Source organism: Strix aluco, chromosome 9, assembly GCF_031877795.1.
Source record: "Strix aluco isolate bStrAlu1 chromosome 9, bStrAlu1.hap1, whole genome shotgun sequence".
NCBI lineage: Eukaryota > Metazoa > Chordata > Aves > Strigiformes > Strigidae > Strix > Strix aluco.
This window is the reverse complement of record NC_133939.1, coordinates 4,663,048-4,680,787: the sequence shown is the minus strand read 5'-3', so window position 1 is coordinate 4,680,787 and position 17,740 is coordinate 4,663,048. Positions and strand designations below refer to the sequence as shown.

General features: G+C 41.8%; 1 protein-coding gene across 2 annotated transcripts in view; it reads left to right on the top strand.

Moving 5' to 3' along the window:
• Positions 1-15,258, top strand: part of STAG1 (STAG1 cohesin complex component) — a 203,465-nt gene extending 188,207 nt beyond the window's left edge. For both annotated transcript variants that reach the window (XM_074833498.1, XM_074833499.1), the window contains 6 exons: positions 3,101-3,306; positions 7,039-7,210; positions 10,002-10,112; positions 11,041-11,155; positions 12,803-12,883; positions 12,979-15,258. In XM_074833498.1, the coding sequence (XP_074689599.1) occupies positions 3,101-3,306; positions 7,039-7,210; positions 10,002-10,112; positions 11,041-11,155; positions 12,803-12,883; positions 12,979-13,002 (709 nt within the window). In that variant the 3' untranslated portion in view covers positions 13,003-15,258. The remainder of the gene's footprint in view (positions 1-3,100; positions 3,307-7,038; positions 7,211-10,001; positions 10,113-11,040; positions 11,156-12,802; positions 12,884-12,978) is intronic.
• Positions 15,259-17,740: the final 2,482 nt, after the last annotated feature.

Here is a 17,740-nt window from a genome sequence, read left to right as displayed (position 1 = left end):
TTATGGTATCAATAATTTGTCAATTCAGCAAACACAGTAGGAGAGATGGTTAAACGAGCTTGAGAATTGGATGATCCTGTCGGGCTAGCTTGGCGCTCAATTTTGAAACTGCTCTTCATTGTTACATCCTTGAATCTTGTCAACTTCCATCCTATTCTTCATGACAGGACTTAAGGCTAATAGGATTTTATGACTATCTTCCTAGCTGAACTGTAGATTCTCCTGCATCTGTTAGTTTAAGTGCCATTAGCCTGATTCCTATTTAATATAGTGAGGCTTATCTTTCCTGTACAGTCATCATCCCTTCCACAAGTTTCTACAGTGTCTAAAATTTAAAGTGACATCATTCTGTACAGTTTACATGACAGCTTAATTTGACCTGATCCTTTGCATGAAATTCAGTACTTTGAGAGATCTTGTTCCCTCACCTTCTGTGTTGCCATTTAAAATCTTTTCTCGAAGGTTCTCCCACTCACTGGTGCCCACTGGCTTCTTTCACAGGAGTGTAAAGATTGCTGTGGTAGAATCCATTTCTCCTGATTTTATCTGTCTTTATTGTAGTCATCTGTATCTGAGCTATTTACTTCAGCTGAATTTGAAGATCAGTGAAAAGAAATAGGTCCTTTAGGGCATGATTTATCTGATCTGTGCTAAATTGCTGCTTTAAGATGAGTTCAGACGTGCTGTTGATTCCATTGGCTGTGGTGGCTATGAAAAGAGTCAAGATAACTTGCTTATATGTAAAGATTTCCTTTGGAGATATCTACATTCTTTCCCTTGAGAGATCTGTCGTGTTTGCACCCGTCAGGCAGTGGCTGCATTGCCCACAGTGCCTCACTGACACGACGTACTCGGGTGCTGGGGATGGTTGATTTGCCCTTCTCTGTAGCCTCACTCCTCCAATCCACAGGGACCTCTCCCCCGCCCGCCGAAGGGGTTGTCTACCAACAGGAAGGTACGTGACCACCATCTGGTGGAGAAGTCCCGTGTACAGGATCATTTGCCTCCCTCCCTGGCTTGATCTCCTCCTGCCAAGGGACTGTCCCTAAACTCGGCAAGGGGCTCTTCTTAGTCTGGAGGCAAAAGTGCTCAAGAATAAACCGGAAAGTCTCATGAGCGTGGAGCTGCCTGTCTCCCAGAAGTCCTCCAGCTTGGCTTCCCTACCTCAAAAAAATAATCACCTACCTGATAGGTCTGCATATGTCACCTGCCCTTGGTACAAAATACTGTTCCTGTCACAGTTCAGCAAACACTGCTCTTTTGCAGGGCTCTTACTTGCTTGCTGGTTTACTGCTGGCTTTTTTATCTGCGGGGAGAAGAGGGAGATGTTTCCAGCTTGGGAACGGAGCAGCAACATTGCTTTAATTTAGTTTTCCTATCCTATTTATTTATCTGGCTTCTCATTTTATGGTTAACCTCCAGAATTAGTGATAGCCATTTATGGATTTATTCAAATCTATGGATTTAATATAAAACTATACATTTAAGGTGCCAGGCTCTTACACTTAGCAAAAAAAGATTTATACAAACACAGTTACAAATACACAAGGCAGATACAGACAGGGAAGTCCTGAGGAATACGTCTAAGACAGTATAGAGGTGAATTGCCCTGTGGAGGGATTTATTTCCATTTATTTCTCTCAAATAGAGACCATTAGCTTAGACTGGACAACTGGCTCCTGGGTGTCTGAAGTCAGATGAGATGGAACATCAGGGTGGTGTTCTTACTTCTAGAAGTTCTATCCTTACTGAAGCTGCTAAGAACTGTCAGTCTGAAGCTCCCCTAAAACACTGAACAAAAATTGTCTCAAGATTGGCATCTACTCAGTAAAGAACTCCCAAGTGGTGTAGTTTTTCCTTCTTCACAATTTGGGCATAACCTGAGCACTCTAGTTCTATAGATATAAATTGGATGCTGAAAAACTTCTCACTTTCCAAGACCGTTCTGCACATAGATTCTCTAAAGTCACGAGGCACTCAAGTGTTGCACTGTTTGGTAGTGTAAAAGAGAGAGTAAACCCAGAATTTCCCATTCAGTGCAAGGTTTGGGTATTACTCAGTATACGCATGAAAAGGGGAAGGAAGAAGCATTCACAATATTGAATAAAACAGTAGACAGAAAACCTGCTGTTTCTTGAGCAAAGTCATCCCATTCACTGAATCAGAACAAAATCCCATTAAAAACTGGGTATGATTGATACCCAGGCATATACAGTGTGGCCCCTTGTTGTGTTCTGAAAGCCAGGCTGTGTAACAAGTTTGAGCCTGCCGTGAGCGAACAGAAGAAAATTCTGCATTTCCACGCAGGATCTGTGAGTTTGACTCCCACTGATGACAGCCTGGCAATATGGTATTAACGGCAATCGTGACCCAGGAAGTGATGTTGAAGTATCCTGAGTTCTCCTACCTAACTTCTGAATGCTTGGTTCTGCAGCTTGAAACTCATTAGAATCTCTTTTCTGTGGATTTGCATATTCGATTTTAGGACTGCTTCTAATACCATAATTAAATAATCAGTGGAAGAAGAAAATAACTCAAATGCCCTCCAGACCACATACAGGAGGGAGGTTGTTCGGTTCCTCCCTTAACTAGTGTGCATTGGACTCCTCCATGGCAGGGGAATAGAATGGAGTTTTTTGCTGTTGAAAAATAACTGCCTGCATTTGAAGAAATGATTTTTCTTGTACCAAGATGCAAAAGGATATCCTACATCCTCACAACAGCGGTTCTACCTTGGGCTGACTGTTGACACAGTAGCAATATATAGAGGTGGCTTCCTCCCCATGCAAAATAGAAAAGGAATTCAAGTAGAGCGTGCTGTGAATGATCACAGACAAATGTGGGAGGAAGATGTTGGGGAGAGAACGTTTTGTATTGTTTATCTGCAACCTGTGCATGATTAGCTGTGTTACTTTGTTTTGAGGGAGCGACATGTATTCTTACTCAGTCAGAGATACAATGCCCTATCAGCATACGTTATGAAATTAAAATAAGGAAACACCATGCAGGATTTGTGTTAACGCTCAACAATACGAAGAGGGGTTGCAGATTAATTAAAGAGGAAACAGTGTGCTCTGTACTCATTGTCTGTTCTTTTCAGTCACTCCTACTTAGAGAAGTTTCTGACAGAACAGATGATGGAAAGAAGAGAAGATGTGTGGCTTCCACTCATTTCCTACAGAAACTCACTAGTTACGGGTGGCGAAGACGACAGAATGTCCGTTAACAGCGGAAGCAGCAGCAGCAAAGCCTCTTCAGTGAGGAATAAGAAAGGACGACCACCACTTCACAAAAAGAGAGTAGAAGGTTTGTATGGGCTTAGGTTGCCTGGTAGAGGTATTTCTCGTTTTGTACATATATTACAGCTTGCTTTCTTAGGAGCACTTACGGTGTATCAGTTAATGCTGAGATCTATGATATATTCTGTATGTAGTTAAAAACAAGACATCTGTTCTGCAAATTCCTATCAAGCTTGAACAGGTCTTTATGAGAAATACCATCACAAGTCCCTGTTCTTGTTTGTCTTGACTGAGATTTGCAGATTCAGAACTATTAAAAGCTGTTATTGACGTTGGAAACAGGAGGTGTTTGTGGAGTTACCTGCTCTACACCTGTCTCAGTCATGGACTTCTGGTTTTCTGCCTGTGCTTCCGTCTGGAGCCATTGTTAATTAATAGGATCTTAGAGCAAACCCAAGGCAGAAATTCTGATATAGATCGGTATTTTTGCAAGACCACTGAAGAACACTCAAAGAACACCTTTTTTTTTGTTTAAAATGCTATTGATAACCAGTGTCTGTGTTTACTCTTTCTGTGACTTCAGGCATGTTCATCAGGAATTTGGCTATGATAGCAAATTTCTTACGAGATTGTATCTGTTCCTGGTTAATCTTTATGATGTACTGTGTACTTTTGTGAATATAAATTTACTGTTTCACTACAGAGTAGGTATAAGTGGGAACCTGAAACTTGAGGGATTTTTCCAAGGTCAGTATTTACAGTTGTAACTCCTCAGTGAGGAATCTAATGACAGTTTGCCTGAATATACAGCAGTTTCCCAAAATACTCTTCAAACGTTTGTCCGTATGCACTTCCACAATGGGGTCCATTCTCCACTGTAGCTTATGTTGAGCAGTACATGCATCAAGTCCTTCAGTTTCTTATAGCCAACCTAGAGTTTAGGTAGATAAAGTACTGCTTCCTTTCTTCAGACACTGTTTTGCTTCCTTCAGGATGCCATGATTTTCACAGAATTCAACTGCTAAGTTTTTTTTTCTTTTCTCTTGTTACTATTTTTATTCTATTTTACTGTATTCTACCAATATCCTTTTTTTTTTTTTTTTTTTTTTTTTTCCTGGGAACTGTAGTAAAGTCTTTGCTTCCCTGTAAGGCAAGTCTCAGTCTTATGGTGTAGTTTTTAGGCATCGCTTGCCTCATGCTCTTTCATGTCCTCCTCCTCCAATGATCAATAGTGGGGAGAACTGATTTGCAACACTTTCCATTTGAGCATCCCCTTTCTTTGCAACAGCTGTGGTCCTGAATTTTCCACAAACATCACACACTTAAAATGATGTAGGCCAAATCCATGGTTGTTCAGCTCCTGAAAGATCTGACTGTACAGCAGGTTCCACCAGGAGATCATCTAGCTGCAGTGCAGACCGTGCCAAGACTCGCTTGAGTCTCACAGGATTCTGACATCTGCAGAGGGTACGAGCGTCTGTTTCCATTCTACCAGCATCGTATCATCGGAAGACACCCAGGATTTATCTTGCCTTAGGCAGAGTGGTCTAATGTCACTGTTCACTACAGTAACCCCAAAATCCCCCGTTAGTAATCTATGGCCAGAAGACTGATGAACACTGCCCCTCATGGGGTGCTCTTGTGGGTGGAGTATGGGCACGTCCTTTGAACACTACAGATAACATTCAAGGACAGCACGTTTTGAAGCACGCTGGGTAGGGAGCGATCCATTCCTAATCCCTGCGCAGACCTTCATTACTCATGAAAGCTTTGCTATACAGCCACGTGTAGGTCTGGGAAGGATGTCTTTGCCCGTAACAGCATAACTGTCTTTTCCTTGAAAGATGCCTCACGTAGAATTCGAGTGCCTGGTAAAGAATAGAAATGAAAAGTTACCAGCAAGCGCTCTCTAATGACAGCAGCAACACAAGCTCTGTGGCCTTTCCTTACAGCGAAGGATATGCACTGCAAGCACCAAAAGTCTTGGTTTAGAGTGATACAGCACATTTTATATCCTATGTTAAAAAACCCCATGATAATATAAGCAGTTGAAGGACACAATGTCCTTCATTTTGGGATGCTTCTTGATGTGCAGGAGGCATTCCGGGTTGCGTTACGCCCTGAGAGCACTCCCTTTTGAATCCTGGAAAAGGGAAAGCCAAGAAGACCTGGAGCCACGTTGTCTGTATTCTTCATGGGAAGACATAGATTTCTGCATAAGCAAGGTCTTATTGTGTCTGTACCAATAATGAGCTCATGAAATAATCAGAGATTTAATCCTCAGAAATAAGCACTTAGTGTTCATTCATCTGTAGAACTTGAGCTATGAAGAACCAGTCTTATGAACAAATTAACTGTTGCTCTATACATCGTATGTACACAGGTCTTTGTTGGTTTTTTATCTTTACATATTTTTCTAACTCTTCCAAAAATTTTAGCTTTAATCTTAATCTGGCAGTGCGGTTACAAATTTGGACCTCTCTTTAAATCCTGCTAAGATTTTTTTCTTTAAATTCCACTCTAAAGGAATGAAAACAAGGGCAGTGTTGCTGCAGAAACTACCCTTGCATCAAAGAACCGTAACTAGTCCCCTGTGGCTGCTTTTTTACCTATATTGGGTTCAGCAGACTGTCCGGGTTGGAGAACATTCCCTGTGGCCACTGAAAGTAAATCTGCTCTGTGACGTTTCTTCACAATGCCTTAAGGAAATCAAACATAAATGGGATTTTTTTTAAAAGGTCCCTAACATAAAAAAGGTTCAAAGATAAATTCACGAATAAATAGGCAACTTTTTAGACAACATTTTATGCCCAATGGGTAATAAAAGGCATAGGAAAAATGAAAAGATCCATTGAGATCTCCAACTACTTCCTCACCCCACATTTCTTCTGTTGGTAAATCTGTGATCTTGTCATCCTCTCCCTTGTCATCTCCCCTGTCTTTCACTCACTCCGGAAACTCTACATTTTTTCTACATGTCCCTTGCCTACGCACTTGTCTGCTCTCTCACCTTCTCCTCAAGTCCCCCCTGTTCCTTCCTCTCTGGTTTGCTCCCTTCACGGCGTGAGCTCAGCTTCCCACTGACACCTTCAGTCACCTGCCCACCTCCCATCCTCCCATTGCTCTCAACCCTAAACGTGCCAAGTCACTGGTTACAGTTCACACCAGCCAGACCACTCTCTTATTTAAAATGCCCCCTCTGTACTCCACTGAAAGAGTTCTTACTGAAGTTTCTAAAGATGTATGCTGACCAGATTTTGGGGTTTATCCTCCCCCTTCATTTTAGTGTTTAACTGTATCTTGTTTGTGGTATGCATATGAGATTAACAGTTTTATATTTAGATTGTAAACTCAGTGGTTGGGATTATCTTTGTTATATCTGTGCAAGACACAACAATTCAGGTAGTGCTGCAAAACAATATTTGTTTGCAATGTTGAGGGTTTTTGTTTGTCTGTTAAATATTTTTACTTTAAAATGTTATTGCTGGGAATGGCTGGTAGTAATCCTTCCTTAAAACAACACAAAACAAAATCAGAGCTGAAAATTTGATTGTTTTGAGTATTTATCCAGTTGATCTCTTAAAGGCACACTGGTTTTAAAAGACACTAAACTGTTGGAAATCAAATTTGGAGAAGGTGCTGCAACTAAAATTAACCATATCGAAGTGTGTCAGCAGATGGAAGGCTCTCGTTAGTAATGTAAGGTGTTCGTTCAGTGAGTTGGCTGAATGAATCCTGAAGGTGGTAACACTGCGCATTATCAGAAATGTGTCAGTAATTTTAAATGTTCTTTTTCTAGATGAGAGTCTAGAAGGCTCATGGCTGAACAGGAATGAAAGCATACATACTCCAGGGACACTGCAAGCACCACAGCTCACCTCAACTGTCTTGAGAGAGAACACTAGACAAATTGGAGAGCAGATCCAGGAGCACGAGTCGGAGCAGGGATCTGAACAAGATTTTTTACACAAGTAAGTGTTGGAATTTCAGGATCAAATACAGTGAGCCAAGCAAAGGAGATGCATTTTATTAGAGAGAGTCTGTGGCTCCATATATGCAGTGTTTATTTGCAAAAACAACTGGAGGTATCTTGGCTATAGCTCAACAATACTTTGATTCTTTTCAGTTCCCAGGAAGAATATGTTGTAATGAAATCATGGTAGAAATGTATGTTAAAATTATCTCATAGCATAACCATGCAATTATGGTTCAATCTTCCTAGTGTTTATGCCCCCAGGTTGGATTGAACTGTTTCTCTGAAGGACCTGTTTAGGTGTTCTCTTTTCTTTCCCTCTGCCCTGTGTCATAGCACAGTTAAGATTCTCCAGACATCCTAACTGATTTCTTGTAAATTAACACTTCAATCCAATTGTAGCTGCTGAGCAAATAATTCCTATTTCTGGCGTAATTGCCCGCAGGCAATTTTATTTTGCCGTAAATTATATCTACTTTTTGTCATTTAGCTCCCATTTTGTCACCTCCATTTGGAGGGGAAAAAATGTTGGTTATTATCTGTCAGTAGTTTATTTAAGAATAGAGAAGTCTTCAGAGAATGCCATTATGTGCTATTTCTATTAATTTGAAGATATATATCTGTTTTGGAGACTGTTTTTATAACTTTTATAGCCAAATATACAGATCTATCTGTATTAAAAAGTCATATTATGCTGGCCGGATGAATTGAGTTTCTACCAATGTAGTATAGTATAAAACAGCCAAATCATGCGTCTTGTTTTCCTCCAGCTTTTGTCTGTCATGTTTTTCTTGATACTCTTGTTCCCCAGCTTCCCAATTCTTCCTGAATGTGCACTCACCCTGTTCAATCCTGAACTTTACTGCTTCATCCTGCATTCTTTAATCATAGTATTTTCTAAATAGAAATAATTAATAATGGTCATTTTGCCTGGGAAGGTAAAATGTTCTCCAGGCTCAAATGACAAGGGTATATGTATGCTGCCGTGTTGTACATATAAACTATTAAAGTTTGCCAGTTTCTGGCCATAGGATCTCAAAAAAATATGAGCAACTTCTAAAGAAATGTACTCTTTGGAAAGCATAACCTGTTCTTCTCCCTTGCTTGTGCGTGTAACGTACACAGGCAACAGATTAAACCTTGATACGACCCGTCAATTAGTGCCCACCACAAGAGACTCTTGCAGCTCAGCTGGCTACAAATACCTTCTAATTTTTGGAACACGTAGTATCTGGCATTTCCATAAATGAGTTCAACCGACTTTCTTCCCCCATACTAACCCTGTCACAGCCGTGGGGGGGGGGTGGCAGGCTGGCGGGGCTGGCTCTGGCTGCAGGTGGGTCCCTGTGGTCCTGAACGGAGGCCTGCGCGGCTCAGAGGGGCAGCTCCCGCCAGCTGCCCACAAAGAAAGTGACTGACCACTTCACGTCAATCCCAGAGCATCTTTTTCACCTTCATCCCACGGCATGTGAGGTCTGGATGGCTCTTACTTGCCTTTCTGAGGTTAGGAATTTGCCTCCCAATCTCCTGCCGTAACTTCTAGATTACAAGGAAGATGTTGTGGCTCTCAGTTTCTCCTTAAAATTTTTCCACTCTGCAGTAAAAAAACAAAACAAAGAAAATTGCTGAAGCAGAACTTTCTTTCTGACGCTCTCTGATCTCACCTGTCACGAAGCTAAATCTCTCTCTGTGAACGTGTAATTAGTTATGGAAAGTGGGACAGCTTCCAGTCACTGTGTTTTACTCCTGAGCCTCATGAGCAGACACTGCCTTAAGCTGTGGAAGAACCTTCCCCTTTTCTGGGGCAGGGGAAGATGAACCAGGCTCTTCAGCCTGGGCTTGAAGCTCTGTTTGTCCTGTCTCAGGTGAGCGCTGCGAGCAGAGGCCCGTTGAGCAAAGGCAGACAGCGTCGCTCTGCTCGATGGTACTTTCAAAGAGTTGGATTCCACACAGAAGTTCACAGTGTGAACTGAGAGTGGAGCATCCTTTCCTTTCAGCCTGGAGTTAGCATTTCCTACAGGTCAGCCTAGGAGAGCTGAAGCATAAAATAAATACAGAGCCGTCAGTTGCTGAACTAATGGGGTTAATCATGTCCAGAAGAATATCTTGTTCTAGGTTGTTCTCAGATGAGTTATCCCAGTTTATTATGTCAATCTTATTAGGGTACAAGACTGCATAATAAACTAAAAACTGGTGTTGCTCTTGAAGAGCTGCACTTAGTTTACTACTGTTCCCTTGTGCTGCAATACACAAATCATATCAAATGCATTGCTGTCTACTACTGGATTTAGATGGTATTAAAAGTACAGCCTTTAAGGTATTTGCTTGTGGATAAGTTACTGGACGCTGAAGTTGATCAGGGTATATATTTAAAAGCAATTTGTTTTTCATGTTGTGTGACATTTTTGTTTTAAAATGCGTGTCAGTTATTAATTTGGATCTATTCTTGCTCATATTTTGCCTGCTTTGAGACAGTGAAGTAGGATTTAATAAAATGAATTTTGGAAGTGCTCCCATTTCAGGTGCATGTCACACTAATGAATGAGTAATGTCAGCATTTTATGTAGCTGTTTTTATTGCAACAATTAATGGATTTTTTTGTGCACATACAGTGAGAGGAGACAAGTCGTGGAAGGGAATCCAGAAGACGTGTACAATGATGGATGTGATTTAAAGTATCTTAATCTGAAGTATGGCCAGACACAAAACTTGAGGAGATAGATACTGTCTAGAAATAGCCAACGCAAAATTGTGTGTTCTCAGTCATAATGCTGCTTTCTGTTTGTTAGTCCCCAGATGCAGATATCTTGGTTGGGCCAACAGAAGCTAGAAGATTTAAATCGAAAGGACAGGACAGGAATGAACTACATGAAAGGGAGAACTGGTGTAAGGCATGCAGTGTAAGTGTTCAGAGCATCCTCATCTCCAGATCAGAGCCATTGTAGATGACAATGCCACATTTTAAATGTTACCTGTTCTGGGTTGTTGCCAGTAATTTCTGTGACATTTGAACTGTTGAAACAGCTTTGTAATGTTTTCTTTTGTAATGTTGGATGGACACCGGGCCGTGTGGCCCTCCAGCCCAGCGTTCTGCCTCTAACCACGGCCATAAGCAGGTGCCCAGTGAACAGGGCAGACAGACACGGCACAGTTCCCCGTTATTCTCTGCCAGCCTTCAACCGTTTCCATTTCAGGGGGTTTCCATGATTTGTCTGTGAAGTAACTCCCCATGAACTCTTCCAAGTTGTTGTCCAGGTTTCCCGTGAATCTGTTTATGCTGCTTTCACCCACATCCTCTTTTGCCGAGGCGTCCCACTGAGCAGCTGACGGAGGGAGCACGCGGGGGTGAACGCTGAAGCGTTCTCTTGGACGAGGTGCTACTGCTCTGGTGCCGATCCAACCCGGCCTGGCAGGGCGGGGGCCAGAGTCTCTAGCGAGATCAAGCCCTCACAGTGTTAGACACTGGTCTGGGATTCACGGCTGGATTTCCAGGGATTTATCAGTGATCCTGGCAAAGAGCGTAACTCCTTTTTGGAAAAGGGCAAGCAAACACAGTGAGGTTTTTGCCCTTTCCTTGTTAGGGACAAATTTAATTACTGTTTATAATGATATTACATGGGACTTCCTGCTTTAGCTCTGCAAGTGCTAAGTTTGTTTTTACATAAGATTTTCCTCCAGTTAATATTATAGAAAGTACGCTGGCTTTATTCTCAGCATAAGGTTTTATGTGAAGGCATTAAGGGATGTCCGTTCTTTTTAATGACAAAGATCATGGTTGGGAAATTTAAATGCCTGGAAATTACTTTTTCTTTCTCTTTATTTAATTAGACGAGGTCTAATGGAAGATGATGCTGAGCCCATCTTTGAAGATGTAATGATGTCCTCACGAGGTCAGCTAGAGGATATGAATGAAGAATTTGAGGACACAATGGTCATTGATCTGGTCAGTAAATCATATTAATAGCAGGTTTTAAATGGATGAAAGATAATTTTAAAGGGATTTTAGAAGCGCAGACAAAAATTTCCAAAATTTTGAGCCTGAGTTCCTGTTGTCTGAACATTAAAGAGCAGGAATGATCCGAATACTCCCTTAGAACCTACAACTGCAGACTCACAGAAACACAAGGAGCGTTCCTTAGCGCTCTTCCTCTCTTATGCTGTGGGCTCGGGCAGTAGCAGGTGCCTGAAGCACCATTATGCACCTGGGAGTTGTCAACCTGTGAGAATCAGGTTACGAGTCACAGCATGTCGGGTGTCTCAGTGCAGCCCCAGAGGACCTGACTCACCCTGCAGTCAGCCGGGGGCAGGAGGGCTGCTGGCGGCGACAGCGGGGACACCAGCTCACCCCAGCTACCAGCTCGGCCTCAGGAAATACAAATGGACTCTCTAAAATCCAGTAACAATGTTTGATTCCAGTTGTTAGTTGACAATAGGAAGAGTTTGGAAACGATAGTATCATCTGAAGCTGTTCTAGGTGGTGTCGCCTTCCCGATGCCATTGTCGCAGCCATCGCTGCCTCTTTTGCTGACACGGCTCTTTATGCCGCCGCGCTGGGGTCAGCCTGATCCAGCCAAGTTGTTTTTCTCTTTCAGTTTCCTGGCTGGTTTGATTTCTGGGAGGTGGGGTGGACGGGGGATCCTTAATCAAGGTCTGGTTAGCTTACAGCCACACAGAGAGTTGTGCTGGCACAGCGGAAGGGGGAGCGGGTGGGCGGCAGGGGACACCTCACACTGGAATTGCTCCCAAACAGGTCTTGTCATCAGCTGGCAACCTCAGGTCCCGTGCTGGTAATGCACTGACCACAGGCAGGATTTCCTTTGTGGAGGTTATAACCTTACTAGCCTCTGCACTTGGAGTGAATACTTCCCTCGTAAAATGGGAAAAAGGATCAGTTTGCATTATACACTTCACTGTTTTTATGCTTTACTATTTCTCCTTTCATACCTGAACAATGAGGCCTAGGTTACTTTAGGGCTGGGATACAATGTCTTGGAAAGAAAATTTCGGCAGTAATTCAGTTGCTGCTGCTGCACACTGAGGTTATTACTTGCATTCAGATGATTACCAAGTAAGTGAAATCTCCTTTACTGGTAATCCAAGGCAAGGAAATGAAGGAATTGATCAATCCAGTGAAGCTCACATTTATTCTTATGTTCCTAGGGAAGGCCAAGACAAAGGGTTTAATCCTCAGAAATATTATGAAATCTTAAGTACCTTTTTTTTCTAAATCGGTTTTTTGACCATGTCAGAGTTGAAGTTTCACCATAAACTTAAAAGCACGTAGACAGTTGTTTTTTGCAGTCTGGCCTACAATCCTAATTCAAAAACATCGGTAAGTCAGCAAGAGCCTTAAGCAAGTCCTTAGCTGTGAGCACAGACTTAAAATTACTTTAGAATCCATCAGCTTTTACCCCCTTCTTTAAACAAAATGTGACTTTAGGAAGTACTCTATGTCAGGGCCTGCGTTTGTATGAGAGCTTTTATGAAAATGTGCGTTGTGAAGGAGCAGGTGAGCATGTTAGAGCCCCGTGAGTCCTGTATCCCCAGGTAACTGAGGTGCTGTTCTAAAATGGCTGACTCCTCTTTTCAGCCACCTTCAAGAAACCGGCGAGAACGGGCTGAACTGAGGCCAGACTTCTTTGACTCCGCAGCTATCATTGAGGACGATTCAGTAAGGCTTTACTAGTATTGTTTGCTGTTTATCTGAGGTTCTTTTTGATTATCGTTACACCTAATTAATTGCTCTCTTTTAAATCATTTTTCCAGGGATTTGGAATGCCTATGTTCTGAAGTCTGGTGAAGACATTTTACAAATTTGGAACTCTATTGTTTAGAGCTAGAGGCCTATATACTGTGATAGCTTGTATGAAAACCACATTTTTGATGTGATACGGTTTGATTTTTAACCAAATGATTGAGGTCAATCCCTTTTTGTAGTGACAGAAAGAAGAGGAACTTCTTAATGACGCAAAGGAATGTTGGCCAATCCAGTCACCTCAGAAGGGCTGACCTAAAAAATCATTTGTATCCCTGTTCTTGACTGTCCTAATACAGATTTTTTTTTTTTTTTTTTTTTTCTGGATGAGGAGGAAGTTTTAAATTGTTAAGACAGCTGTCGAAATAAACACTGTTCTACATATGTTTTCTGAAAACAACATTGATTGAAAACAGAACTTTTTAACTTTATTTTTCTGCTGTACAATTTAAAACAGTTTTAACATTTGCCTTTTTATGTTTTAAAAGCTAGCCATTTTTATTAAACCTATGCCTATCAGCCATTGACTAGCAACGATGCTATAAGCAGGTCATTCTGGCTACAGAAAAGTGTTTTTGAACACACTGGATTTGATTAACATTATGGTACGCGTATATCCTCTCATAGGCATTGAGAAGAACACTCTTATAGAAGAGGTTAGAATTCTAATGACGTGCATCTCTGCCAAAAAATTTCAGATTCTGATATGATAAACCCAGATTTTATACTCTTGAGAAGATTTATTTTTATTTATAATGGGACATAAAGTAAGAGATGTCCATGAAGCCACTTTTCCAACAGATGCTGTGTAACATTCATTTTATATAGCACATGGGGACACAAAAACAGTAAATTTTCTATTGGTACTTGCTCTGTGCATTTTTAGCAACTTATACCAGCAAATAAAGTATTCTCAGTAAAACACACAAATGGTTCTCAAGTAATCACTTTGCTGTTTTTACTACCTACTTCAAGCCCTGCCAACCCAAGGTACATAAACAGCAACTTTCCTATTAAAAAAAAGTAATTCAAGGGTGGGGGAAAGGAATCACTTTAGCATACTAAAAGCAATTTTAACTGTACCATAAAAAAAGTCTACTTTCCATGCCGTAAATACCCTTTTGCGCTATTTTTGTAAATTAATTTTGCCAGTTAGAAGTACTGTATGTGCTGCATAGAAATTTGTGCTTAGATGGTGAAGTTCTTAAGCTTACAATGGAATACAGCTACATTTTCAGTGTTAACTGTGCATATTAAGAGTAATTCTTTGGAAAAAAAAAATATGATTTTTCAAAAAAGGTAAAAACATCAAAAAAAACCAAAAAACCCAAAACATTCTCAGCTAATTCATTGTAATAAGAGATTTTTCAATGTCTTCAATAATTTGGAATTTCATTATGCTTCGATTTTATGACTCTGCCTAGTAGCTGCTACTTAGTTAAAACTGGCCTGATATCAGAGGTGCTGGCCATCCACAACTTGCACTGACTCTAGTATCTCTAAGAATCAGCCCCAAAATGTTAATCTTCCTTTCTGCATTCTAATATTAGCATTTGAGATACAAAGCAGATTGACCCACTTGGGAGCACAGCAGTTTTAGAGGTGCTTTTTTTTTTTTTTTTTTTAGCAACTGCAAAATAATCATGGAGCTTTTTTCTGTTACGAGCTTATTGAAAAACAAAACAACATTTAATGCCCAGTGCTTACTTGCTGGGAGGGAAAAGAATCTAATTTTAAAAACAAACCAGCATTTCACTCAGCTGAGGTTTGTTTCTTACAACACGTGCAGTTCTCAGACATGGTTGCCAAAAATGTTCGACTAGGTAATTCAGCCATTCCTCAGATATAAAACCCGAGAAGTAGCTGGAACTTTATAAAATAACGTTACCTCCCTTCCTCTTCCGTCCACCCCAAAAGAAAAAGGGGTGGGCAGGAATGGCTGCATTAAATTGTCATCACAATAATTCTGTGAGCATAGTAGCATAATAAATGCTGCCTGGTTTGAGTCATAGTCTCAGACAAACCTTGTGCTTCACAGTCCTCTGTGTGGAAAACTGATTCCTAATTTAACATTGTAGAATACTGTATAACAAACATTTATTATCATGGTACCTGCAATGGGTTTCCAGTTCAGTTTGCAGTCAATAGGTTTTTGTATTATGAGTGTCTCCTTGATTGGTTTTGCTAGTAATTCTGTAAATTGTACATTTACAATATGAGGTTTTTTTTCCTTTTGTACAATTTAAAACTGATGCTTCACCTTTCATTTAATAAACTATTCAAAATCATGAGTATGATGAGCACCCTCTTCACTATAACTTTCTTTTAAATGCTCGTTTGGACCATCACATCTTGTCATTCCATTTATTAGTAGCCAGAGGAAGTACTGGAAGGTAGTTCTCACATAGTCCAGGCTTCACCACCAGAGTCCATACAGCTGCCTTACCTGTTTAGCCTCAGAGCAGAGCAAAATCCTGTCAGGTTTTTGTTTTGGTTTGGTTTTTTACTTCCACTGTGGTGTGTTTTTTGGTTTTTGGTTGATCTGGGGGGTTTCATAACGAGATTGCTGTAAATCTGGTAAGTCATCACACAGGTTGGGAGAGATGCATTGTTAAAACATACAATTGTTTGAACTGTCACAAATTTTGAGAAAAATTTCACTCTCCTGCCCTGTATGTCTGAAGTGAACTGGACCACGTAGGAAGAAATGGAAGTGGTAAAGGCTTGGAAGGTCCAACCACCAGCTGGGCTCAATGAAGTTTTTACAGGTTGCTGAAACAAAATGTCCTCTTGTTATTCCCATGTCTCAGAGAGAAAGATGCCATTTTTGTCCAACCCATGAATGATTTCATCCCTGTAGTGCTAAAGAAACTTATTTGTCATCTGGCCCACTTCCCGAGTCAAAAAAAGTAACAAGATGCAGCAGGTGGGGAACAGGGATAGGATTCAAGGCCTGATCTGCACTCTAGGACTACTCCTGAGACACAGCCCGAACACTTGTAAGTTATGCTCAACTCCTGATGCGCTGTGGAACACAGTAAGTAACTTACTTGTCATGCTGCTCTCTGTTGGAAGGGTTTTATTTTATATCTGTTGTTTCTGCAGGTGACTGGAATTCAAAAGAATCTTGAGTAGTGTGGCCAGAGCAACTTTCCAGTGTGTTTCCAAAGTGTTGTGCTGGTACAGCAACTGACTGCTTGGAAATCGAGAGGATATAAAAGCCAAATTCTTGTGCTGGCAAGGGACAGAAGAGAGGATGAAGTCCATAGATCTAATGAGGTTAGGAAACAATTAAGAAAGGTTGTACTTTTTTCTTTTTGACAACAATGATTGGGTTTCTCATTCAGTGTCTCCTCCTGACTCTGGGCAGGCTGAACAAACTGTGCATATCACTTAACACAGCTTTTGCTTCTAAACTTGGGACAGCCACCAGCCACTCAGCTACTAATTACTTTTGAAAAATCCTCTTAGTCTTTACAAACTCTTACAAACTCTGACTACACCTTTTCTCGCAATTAACTAAGAACTGACTTCATGGCAGAGACCCCCAACATCCTAATGTTTCCGTTTACCTTCCCTTGTTGTTGCAGCTGGCCCTGTTCCCTGAGGCAGCGGGTACCTCAGCAAGTGCTTCTGCCGAGATACAACCAGGTACCTTCATGCAGCTAGTAAAATGTTTGCAGCCAGGGTAGATAATGTATCTGTAACCTGAATGCATTGCCTCTAGCTATTAAAAAAACAGCGGAGCTGGGACTCATACTTGAAATGCTACTTCCATACTGTGTTTCCAGATGATTTTTAATTGTTGCCTTTCCCCCTCCCAGGTACAGGCTCCGAGCTCCAGGTCTGTACTCACTAGGGCTGCACTGGGAAGAGACACCAGTATTCCCAGATACCTGGGGAGAGATGCTGCCTGGAAAGTCGTCATCCAGTCTGTCTTCCACTTCAGGCACGTGCTTGGGGAGTGAACAGCAGCAGCTGCAGTGTGCAGGTACAGTAGTTCTCTGTCTTACTATATAGTGCCATCAATTACTGAGGTTACTTACAGCAGACAGGTCATTACAGGACGTCACATGCTTGGCAGCTGTTTGCAGTGGTGCTAAACGTGACGGTAGCCATTACTCACTACCTTTGGGGGCTGTAGTTAAAATGCAGCTTCTAATGAGCAGAGCGAGCACAGGGCCCAGGGCTGGTCAGCAGTAACATCTACTGCAGTGGTTCCAGGCAAGTCTGGCAAATAAGCGTAGAAAAAATTAGGCTGGAAGGGGCCTCTGAGGTCTCTATTTCAACCCTCCACTGAGAGAGAAAAGCCCCCCCACACACAGAGAGAAGAATTTTTATGTCCCCCCAGAACTGCCCCTTTTCCCAGTTTGGGCGCATTGTCCTTCAAGAGGAGGGAGGCTCCATCTTCCCTACCCCTGCTGTGCCCACAGCCTGCAGGTCACTGGTGCCAACCTGAGACTCCACGTGGCTGCAGCCAGCACCCAGAAGTTACAACTCACTTCCTCGTCTAGCAGAAGAACAGAACAGCTTAGTCTGAGATCGGCAAAGCCGGGATTCCAGAGCACTGAAATCCAAGCTCAGGATTTTTCTCTCTGGGAGGCTGCGGTGCGGGAAGTAGAGTCAGACTCCGACTCCAAAGGTGGACCCAGGGCTAGACTTGAACTCCCCAGGGGTCTGACTTCTCAGCAGCTGCAGCTCTGCCTGTCTGACCCCCTCCTCCAGGGCCCACAGAGTGAAGTAGCCAAGGGAGCATTTGACCTTGAGCAATCC